Source organism: Aythya ferina (genome assembly GCF_964211825.1).
Source record: "Aythya ferina genome assembly, chromosome: Z".
Lineage (NCBI taxonomy): Eukaryota > Metazoa > Chordata > Aves > Anseriformes > Anatidae > Aythya > Aythya ferina.
Window position 1 is genome coordinate 22,911,416 of NC_140299.1, and position 11,024 is coordinate 22,922,439.

Below are 11,024 nucleotides of genomic sequence, written 5' to 3' on the forward strand. Positions count from 1 at the left end.
GAAGTTTTTCTCACTTTTGTTTTTCCTAGTAGGGCAGGGTAAAAGGAAAAACTTAAGTTCTTATTTGTTTCTTTGTAAGGATCTGGTAGATAGATTCATTCTTATTTATTACCTTTTTAAATGCAAGGGTAATTTTAAAATCATAGAAAGAATAACATCTGTGTAGTGTGTGAACTCTGTATAATGCTTTCATTTGCTTCTTCAGGTAAAATCCCAGATGAAGCCAAAGCCCTTTCTTTATTGGCACCTGCTCCTACCATGACAAGCCTGATGCCTGGTGCAGGGTTACTTCCTATACCTACACCAACACCTTTGACTACAGTAAGTAAAATTCAGTTGCTGTTTGATTCCTGGTTTCATCTATATCTAATAGCCTTTTCTGCATTCAGAGAACAAGAACAATCTGATCCATGGATGTTAATCCTTTTCTTTGTCAGATCAGTGCGAATCTAGCTATGATTCTTCGTTTGAGGGTGGATCACGAGATGCACGTGCACTACCTTTCCTGTTTTTTTCTTTTGGATTTTTAATTTTCAAACTAGTGGGTGAATACTGGTTTTGGTTGTGTCCATGTTACTCGTCCCTTTCTAGACCCATTAATTTGATCCAGTGGCAATGCTATCCACCTCCTAAAAATCATATAAAACATAATATTTAAATTGGCACAGACCTTTATAATGCTGAAATGTTGCATTGGGATGCTCAGTGGTAGGACTTTTGACTGTTTGCCTAGCAATATTTTCACTAGAAATAAGACAGGAGCTAGCTGCTGCTACTTCTACACAGTTCCCATCTGCCCCTGTAAGCTTTTCTTGAAATCAGCAGGCAGCTGTGCCCTGTTCAGACACAATTCTGGAAATAGCAAAGCCTACTTTGGAAAAAAATGGGCTTAGTGTCACCGCCCCTATGTTACTTGAAGATGAAATTCCTCAGTCTTTCAAATACGTTGCAGCTGCGTGCTTACTGATAACTCCTGATACTGTCCTGGATTTTTCGTTTGTGTGTTAAGGGTGTCATGCAGATTCTGACTTACTTGTTTTTATAATGATTCCTCATTTGTCTCTGTTACCTGAAGCATTATTCCCACTTTTATATCCTTAGCTGATAATTACAAGCATCCTAGAAGAAATGAATATCAATTAATTTCTTTCTTCTTTCATCCCTTCCATAAAAACCTTGCTTGAAAATGCAGTGTTGTTTTCTGCTGCAGTATTTCATAAATCTACAGAAAAGTTTCCACCCTTTTCAAAGCTTCTAGTCCAGCAGCTGTTTTAGAGTGCACAACTTCTATTCAGAAACAGTGGGACCAAGGTCACCAGTTACAACTGTTGTATAAGAGGCAGTGCTTGGCTTTGAAAATCCATTTTTAGTTCAAAAGAATGTTGTTGTTTTTTTTTTCTATTAAGATAGGTGATACTATGCTCACTGATACATGAAGTAATAGTTTAGGCATTTCATAAATTAAAAGTGTGCTTACTCGTGGTTCAACTGCTTAATTGCTGCTAATTAAGCATAATTAATAGCAGGATTTAGAGACATTTGTTTCTAATATAACTTTCTGAAGTGACTCTGTTTTTATACCATCTTTAATAAATTATCTGTTATTAACAAATTTCTGCCAGTCTGTTCAGATGTTAGGATGACAGCAAATAGCAAACGCCCCCCCTTATCCTCCAGGAGTTAATTTAATGCATATGTTCAGTATCATACGAATAATTTATCTTGTTCTGTGAATGAAAATTTTAAAAACAAAACCTCAGTATTTTATTCCATGAATCCAGAATTCATTGTTAGTTACACAGTGGCATTTTTGGGTCTTGGTCTACTGCTGCATCAGTGGTTGCTAACTGTTGGTTTCTTGGACCAATGGGCTCCACCGGGTAAATGTAGACAACACAAGGAGATGGAATGTAGAGGTGTTATCTGTGGAATTTCCCTTTTTCTCCCGTACAGTATTAATTAACCATGTCATCATGCCACTATTCTCTTTTCCTTAGATTTTAGCAGAAGCAGTAAATTTGCTGTTTTTGTGAAGTTGCTGTTTGGTGAACAGGTTATGCCTAAAAACTTTTTTTTTTTTTTTACTTTCTATATTTGTCAATAGTGATGACCAATGGCTTTTCTTTAGATGTTGGAATTGTAAGTAACCAAGCAGAACCCACAGGATGAACTAGAAAATAGTCAAGCATGAGATGCTCTTGTACGTGCATAATAATAGCATTGTGTATACAGATAGGATTTCTCACACATTCTATTAGTAAGGTAGGACTTAAAAATTAAAAGTTTTATTTCATACTTCATTAGATGAGCATACTTAATAACAAAATCACACTTCCTGAATGCTCTGTAGTCATGATTGTCTCTTCCTTGGTCTTAAGTACTTGAAGTACGAAAATGTGCAGGAAATTACACCACTAAAAACTTTCTTCTGAAGTCTGGATATTAACTACAGGGCATTTTTGGTGCAGCAGTACTTGCAAAACATTGTAGTGTATTTTCTTCATAAGTCAGGGGAAGATTAAGATTTTGTTGATTTCTGCAAAGCAAAGATGTTTGTGTGGTGTTAGTTGATTAACTTTGTGCGTGTTTGATGGGCTATTTCCAGTGGCCATGGCATTCTGAATGCATGTTTTGTCTTGATGCTTCTTCTTTCTTGGTTCTCAGCAGTTTCAAGGTGAAATTCTTTATAACCAAATTTAGATAAGTCCTCAGTGATTCCTCATCTGTAATACTTGCTGTGGCAAAAAAAAAAAAAACAGTAGTAATAGCAATGCTTAAAGACATCCTTATCAATGTGATTGACTACTAGCATTAGGAATTCACGCCTCCATATTTTCTGATTGATCTCTGGTCAGGTGCCTTTAATAAGATGGTAACTAGTAGCACACAGAAAATCTTAACTGTACAAGACTACTTGTGGGTAGAGTTTTATTCTTAAAAAAAAAAAAAAAAAAAAAAAAAAAAGAAATAAAGATTAGGGATCTTGAAGTTTTTGTGTTTTTCAGCTTGGTGTTTCACTTGGCACTTTGGGAGCAATACCAGCGGCAGCACTGGACCCTAACATAACAGCACTTGGGGAAATACCACAGCCACCAATAATGGGAAATGTGGACCCATCCAAAATTGATGAAATCAGGAGAACAGTATATGTTGGAAACTTGAATTCCCAGGTAGCTTTTTTTTTGTTTGTTTGTTTTGAATGAGAAACTCTAATATAAGATATAAATTTGTAATTTACGGATTGTAGTCTTAAGAGCTTTTTGTAGCTGATGACAGTAGGAATTTAAGAAAAAAAAAAAAATCTTGCCATTTTTGGTTACTAGTATTATTTTAAATTTTGAATGCTCTTGCACTAATCAGATCAGATCCTGCACCAGACTGTGTAATTTAGATTAGCAGGATGCCAGAGGAATAACAGTGTGACTGAATTCAAGCAACAGAAATAAGATCGTACGTGTTGATCCAACTGGAACGTATTAATTGAGTGATTTCCTTTGAAGCCAGGAGATCATGATAGCTGTTCCTCTATAATACTGTGCAGCTGCTTATAGTACTGTGCAGTGCTTAAGCAAGGAATTCACCTTCTGAATTACAGTAAATTAACTATAGCAGAAGGTTAATGATTTGTCCTAGTAAAAGTTGCAAAATTAGCCTGAGTATTTCTGAGTTTCAATGACAGAAAAGCTAGGTCTGTCAGAAATCTGTTTTTTTCATCAGTTACTGATTTATTTATTTGAAATATGATTTGTTTTTGATTGATGGCAATATGAGTATTTGTTTTGGGGGGTTATTTGATTGCCAAAATAGCTACTAGATTATAAAAGTACCGTTGATTGCAATAAAATAAAACAAGCGGGAAGCTAGTAGAAAAAATAAAACCAAAGCCTTGTAATGTTGTTCTGTTTTTTGTTCTTGCTGTTTTTAACTGATCAAAAATCATAATAGCAGAAATAGCTTTGACATAGGTGTAAAAGGAAATTCCTCAACAGTTACTTCAAATGGGTTGCCTGAAATGTGCAAAATCCTGTGCAAGTTTATTTATTGCTTAAATGTAAGACTTCAGGACTTGTGGTTGCACTATTTTAAACTGTATTTTATTCTTCAGATTAGTGGAAGAAAAAATAATGCCTGTCTATCCTATAGTGTAACGTATCAAACCTGTGTCACCTGTGTAGTAATGGTGAAATTTCTTAGCAAAATCTATAGTTTTTATGTTACCTGATATGTTGGATAATTTTTTCATTATGTATTTTACTTCAGCTGAGCTCTTTGACTTTTTCTAGACTACCACAGCGGATCAGCTGCTCGAATTCTTTAAGCAAGTTGGAGAAGTCAAATTTGTGCGAATGGCGGGTGATGAGACTCAACCAACACGGTTTGCTTTTGTGGAATTTGCAGACCAGAATTCTGTACCTCGAGCTCTTGCCTTTAATGGAGTTATGTTTGGAGACAGGCCACTGAAGTAAGAAATGAATTATCCATATGAATATTGAATGAGAGATTTCATAGCATCCTCATGCATTCATGACTCTGATCTGTAGGAATATACTGTGATGAATATTTTTTCAGTATAATGATCTGTTGTTGGTTAACTGGAACACTTTTGTAAACTCCACTTTCAAGGTTGGGTGTAACTTCCTCTAAGATGAATGTGAATGGCCTAGAGTAGAGTACATTTACATTTAATATTGAGGCAATGGAAGCCGTAACAGGGAGAGAATCTGCAAAGTCCTTTGTCCAAAGTTTTATATATGAAGTCTGTGTAAAATAGGCTTTAACTTTGAGGTTTGATCTAAACCAGAGGAACAGATTTCTAGACTTGAACCTCTGTTTGTTAAGAGTAAAACAGAAACATTGTGTCTCATTTATTTAAAAGTGGTAACATTAGAAAGGAATAAAATACACATCTCAGATATTTAGGCAACAGATAAATGCTATGAAAAATCTGCAGTTTTACTGAACTTTGAAATTTTTAATCATATGTTGAAGTTTAAATGTTTTCCTTTCTTATGTTTCATTTTCTGTTTTCAACTGTTTGTGTGTTAAAGGTTTTATTTTTCCTTAATTTAGAATAAATCACTCCAATAATGCAATAGTGAAGCCTCCTGAAATGACACCACAAGCTGCTGCCAAGGAACTGGAAGAAGTGATGAAGAGAGTAAGGGAGGCCCAGTCTTTTATATCTGCTGCTATTGAGCCAGGTAGGCATATTATATTCACTGTGTAACAGACATGTTCTACGTGCACCTCCGTACGTGATTTTAAGAGCACTTTGAGACACAGGAAAAGGTTACTCAGAGCTGTACAGTATCTGTGGAAGAAAATTAAAATAATCAAAATTGTCTTCATGCAACAGAGCAGTTGACTGTTTTTTATTTCCATCATTTTTTTATCTTTGCATACATGTTCACTGCATGTTTTCAAAGGTAGGAAAACAGTGCTAAAGTGAACAGTATTAATAGTTGGTGCTTTTAAAATTCGAAGTACGTACGAACTTTTACATAAAGTTACTATATTTTTTTTTTGTTCTTCTAGCACACATTAGTGTTGTAATTCATGATCGGAGGAGCTAGCATTCTGGTGAAAGCACCAATATTATGATTTATTTACTGTTAGCAAATTAATTTGTTCCCTGTGCTCTTTTTCATGCTGGCTGAAGACTGTACATTCTCAAACCAAATGGGATCAGAGAATGAATCTGGGATGAAACTTAATATATTGTAATGAACTTTTTTTCATCCAAATCATTTCACTGATCCCTGTTAACAATGAAATGTCAGGTCAAGGGGGAAGATGCTAATGGGCTGAGAGGTTAGATGCACATTTCAGTGTTGATGATTTAAAGCACAGCATAAAAAATTCTCTCATTGTTCAACTACCGAGTAAGTTCCTCCTTTTCATTTTGATTTGTGAGATTTAGACATTTTATTAACAATCTCAGATTTTGGCTTATGTAGGTTAGATAGCTGGTAGTATTGAGATTTTGGGGAGAGATGAGTTTTTTTTTCTGTTTTTCTTTCGGGTTGGAATTAAAACAGCTGTAATATTTCCTTTATGTAAAGTGGTTTCTTTTAGAGGCTGAACCAAAGTTTGCTGAGATTGCTGATAGGCTTAACACTGACTTCGTGGCTTTTGAATCAAACTTCTCAGCCCCTTTTCTCCATCCCTTCCTCCCCAAAATAATGCATGAGGAATGAAACTTCAGTGTTTGTGCAGTTGTTGAAATGTCTAAAAGTATTGAAAGTATTAACTACTTTATTTTTTATTCTTTATTTTTTATTATTTTATGTTTTTTTTTTTTTCCAATTTTTACCCTCTATTCTAATTTACTCTATTTTTCTCAGGTTATTAAAAACAAACAAAAAATAGTAGTTTTATTAATAATATACCAACAGGAGAACATGTTGTAATCTTGTGCATTGTGGCAGCAACATAAGTCCCTTTCCTAATAGAGCTAGCTGTTTATAATTATCTGGTTTATGTGTACTGCTGCAGGATGGCTGCACTCAACGAGTATATGCAATGACTTTCTTGGATGTTTCTGAAGGATATTTGCAAAGAAGGAAGATGTGCAAAGAGTAGGCCCCTTGCACTATATGTGGTACATTCCACTTGTGCCAGATTGTTAACTGGGATCTTTAAATGTTCTGAGCTTACACTGCAAAGTGGTTTTTTCCTCTCAGAGTCTGGAAAGAGCAGTGAAAGAAAAGGCGGTCGATCTCGTTCCCATTCTCGTTCAGAATCCAGGTCTAGCTCAAAATCCCGATCTAGAAGGAAAAGATCACATTCAAAACATAGGTAGGTATGTTTTTGGTTTGGACTAAGGTGATGTGTTTTTTCTTGAATGATGGTGGTTACTGAGATTTCTTAATTATGAGACAAATGTCAGTGTAGAGGGGATTAGTAGTTTATACTAACCAGATCAGGGTAACTGGGATCTTTATCTGAACAGATACTCTTTCCCTTTAAATGCTAATGTTTTCAAAATTACTTTCAATTAAAACACAATGGAAGGTACTTTCTGTGCAGGGTAGCATGACCTTATTTCATTTTGTGTCTTCTGTATTTAAAAACAAACGAACAGTTAGTTACCTGTGCTTTGTGGCTGGAATATTTAGTTTTAGTTTTAACACCCTGAACAGACAAGGTGGCTGGTTTTGCTAGTAGAAAGTCATTGCTGTCCCGAACTTCTAAACACATAGTTAATAAAAACAGTTTTTCTATTTATTGTACTGTAAAGTTAAATCTCTGACAAGCCAGAAGAAAAAGGTAGGGGTAATTTTTCATTCTTCAGTTTGTTTGCTTTTGTTAAATTTGCTAATTTCTGAAACAGGCTTTGAAATATAGGAGGAAAGGGAATCTCTAGATCGCTATTAAAGTTTGTACATTAACATTTTTTCCAAGAATGAGACAGTATTTTTATGTGACACTTGCATATGCTTTCTAAAATCGTTCATATTTTTTCAATTTCTTGTGTTTATGTAATCAGTCTGAAGGTATTTGGTTACATTAAGTATCAAAAACCAAAGCATTCAAGTGTGTTTTATAGCTTACACTTTAGAAAGGTGAGTGTTGTCACTGTTGCAGAAACACTTGTGTTGCATCCTTTCTTACATTTTTTGTGTACATCTTTTACACACAGGATAGAGGGGCTGGATAGAGGGGCACAGCACATCATTTATATTAACAATGCAGTATGATCTAAGTGCAGGCTTCAGCTTTGTAAAAGCAAGACACCGCAGCACATATTCTCTGACATCAAACCATTGGGTAACTTTTTAATGCAAGAACAATGATTTGGTCACTTCATTATTGCATGCTTCTCTGCTGTTTCTCTCAGTCAGGACGTAATTGAGTCTTGAGTTTTGTGTACCATTTGAGCCATTTCTGTGCTGTTCTGTATTTACATAAAACAAACTGAGTTCTAGAAGATAAATTTGCATTTTTCACTTGCAGAAAACCTAGGCTTTAAACATGTTAACAAGTTGATAGTTAATTTTCTTTTTAAAAATCTTTTACCACTGTTAAAGTTTTGAGTATATGCTAAAAAAAAGTCAGTATCATTCATTGAAGCAAATTTATTCCTAAGAATTATCTATCTGTACCACTTTCCTGTTTTTGTGTTTAATAAACCACCTAAATCCCTTTCTTCTTTATAAGGCAAATTTTAATAAAGGGCTTATTTTGTCTAAATTGCAATCAATTTATCCTGTAATTAGTTATATTTCTACACTGATACATGGTATGAAGCTGCCTCTTCTCTTCTCTTGGTATATCTTATTCTGTGTGTCTTGAGCTGCAGAAGACAGGTGGAGCTGGTATTTTTTGTCTTCATATTTTTCAGAATTTATTGAGTAGTATATATATAGTCTTTCTGTCTTTGGTAACGTTAACATCATGGTACATGAACCTCTCAGGCAAAGTATCCAGTGATTGTTTTTTGAAACATAACGTTCCAATTCAGCCTTTTATTTTAAGCTTCCTAGACAATACAATCATCCAAAAATGATAAATGTTTTGGAAAAAAAAGTATATTCATTTTTAAAAGTCTTGTTTTTGTCATCAAATCTGAGACTATGCTATGTATTTTTATCAGAAGACTGGAATTGAATTTCTATTGGGCTGTCCGCACGTTATTTGTATTCCTTATATATCACATAGCAAATGCTCATTCATTTTCTTGATAATTCTTGAGATTCAAATCCATACTTACAAGTCCTTTCAACTGAAAAGGTACCTTCAGTAAATGCTGAAACACAGATAGTGACAGTTTCATTTTTTTTTTATTTGGAGATCCAACCAGATGACCAAGACTGCAATAAGTGCCTAGAGAAGAGGAAAAGTGCAACTAATGGCTTTTACAAGTTGATTTTAGATGTTATGCACTGAGATTTATTAAGAAGAGCTATCCTAATATGATAAGAATTTACATTTTCTGGAATATTCATAGAGGTTGTAATAAAATACGAATGTTACTTGAATATTACTTAAATGGTGCATTGTGTCAAAGGAAAGCACGTTTGCTAAAATGATGGTAGGTACTGTATTACTGAGATGTAGCTATATAACTTTCTGTAGTTAGGCAAGATTTCTGTTTTTTTTTTATATTATTATTTTTTTCCTGTATTGGTTGACCTGTTTTTTTTGAAGTTTCAATATTAAAGTATTTTTCTTGTGGTATCATTCATATAGAAGTAGGTCTGGCAACAGATCACTCTCAAGACACAAGGACAGACGCAGATCCAGAAGTCCCCTAAAAAAACGGTCTAGATCTAGAGAAAGGCGGAAGTCAAGAAGTCGATCTCGTTCTCGGTGAGTTTACAATCATAGGAAATGTAATATAAACTGTAAAAAGAAGTATACACTTTTTCTTAGCATACAGTACAAAGTGTGTTTTTTTTTTTTGTTTTGTTTTTAAAATGTAACAAATGTTTTACGTGATGGTAAAGGATGAAGTCTAAATGCTTTGTCTTGTTCGTAGGGTTTGTCTATGAAGCAAAAGTATAGAAAGTAAATTTTTTATACTGAGGTATCTAAACTTCAGTAGAGAAATTAGTTCTATGTTTATATGTACGTAGAATCATACAATCACTTGGGTTAGAAATTACCTTTAAAGATCATCTGATTCCAACCACCGTGACAGTGACACCTTCCACTAGACCTGGTTGCCCAAAGGTCCATTCAACTTGGCCTTTGAGACTTCCAGGGCATCCAGAACTTCTCTGGGCAACCTGTGCCAGTGCCTTGACACTCACACAGCAAAGAATTTTTTCCTATCATGTAATCTAACTCTCTCCTCTTGTAGTTTAAAGCCACTCCCACTTGTCCTATCACTCCACTTCCTGACAGGGTCCCTTCCCAGTTTTCCTGTAGGCCCCCCTTAGGTACCAGAAGATCTCAGTAAGGTTTTCCCAGAGCCTTCTCTTCTCCAGGTTGAACAGCCCCAACTCCCTCAGCCTGTCTTTGTAGGAGAGGTGCTTCATCCCTCTGATTATTTTTGTGGCCCTCTTGTGCACCCACTCAAACAGGTCTGTCTTATGCTGGGGACCTCAGTATAAAGGCAGTACTGTAGGTGGGGTCTCATAAGAGCAGAGTACTGGAGGAGAATCGTCTTGTGTCCACACTACTTTTTATGCAGCCCAGAATATCATTAGCTTTCTGGCTACAAGTGCACATTGCTGGCTCATTGTAACCCTGTTGCAGAAGGCCACCAAATTTGTAAGGCCCTCAGTGAAGACATGTTGGATGTTGCCAGTCACCTCTGTTTTCTATGTGCCTTATCATAGTTTCCAGGAGGATCTGCTCCACAATCCTACTGGGCACAGAGGTGAGACTGACCAGCCTGTAGTACCCTGGGTCTTCCTTTTTTCCTTTTTAAAAAATTGATGTTAAGTTTCCCCTTTTCCGATCACTAGAAAATTCACTGGACTACCATGACTTTTCAAACAGGATGGGTAGAGCCTTAGCAACTTCATCTGGCAGTTCCCTCAGGACTCTTGGGTGTATCTCAAGTGCTGTGGACTTGTGTACATTCAGGTTCCTTAGATGATCTTGAAAGCGATCTTCTACAGCAGGTGGTTCTTCATCCTCCTAGTCCCTGCCTTTGCCTTCTATGTGGCTAGAGCACTTGCTGGTGAAGAATGAGGCAAAAAAGTCACTGAGTACCTCAGCCTTCTCCATATCCCAGATAACCAGGTGTCCTGTGTCATTTTGGAGTCCTTTGATATGTCTGACTGCTCCTGGCTGTATGTATTCCAGTTCCCTCCACACCTCTCAGAAAAGAGGTGTCTCACCTACAACTATCCCCAGTCACCTTTTTGTGGTTGCAATATGACAACAGGTCCTTCCTCTTCAGTCTGCAGAGCAGTGAAGCAATTCTGTAAGGGTACCTCAGGCTTCAGGGGTACTCTTTTCCTCCTGCTGATCCTTGCCATTGCAGGCTTCCATTCTTCTACACTGTTGGCATCCCTCCTTTATGTGCGTGCTGGTGGGGGATTTTTTGGCTGTTCTGCTGTGGGTCCACG

At 36.0% G+C, this 11,024-nt stretch overlaps 1 protein-coding gene across 3 annotated transcripts in view; it reads left to right on the plus strand.

Annotated features, from left to right (window-relative positions):
* Window positions 1–11,024, plus strand: part of SREK1 (splicing regulatory glutamic acid and lysine rich protein 1) — a 38,349-nt gene that overhangs the window by 16,086 nt on the left and 11,239 nt on the right. For all 3 annotated transcript variants that reach the window (XM_084504708.1, XM_084504706.1, XM_084504707.1), the window contains exons 3-8: window positions 206–321; window positions 3,006–3,170; window positions 4,284–4,462; window positions 5,071–5,201; window positions 6,684–6,798; window positions 9,193–9,312. In XM_084504708.1, the coding sequence (XP_084360834.1) occupies window positions 206–321; window positions 3,006–3,170; window positions 4,284–4,462; window positions 5,071–5,201; window positions 6,684–6,798; window positions 9,193–9,312 (826 nt within the window). The remainder of the gene's footprint in view (window positions 1–205; window positions 322–3,005; window positions 3,171–4,283; window positions 4,463–5,070; window positions 5,202–6,683; window positions 6,799–9,192; window positions 9,313–11,024) is intronic.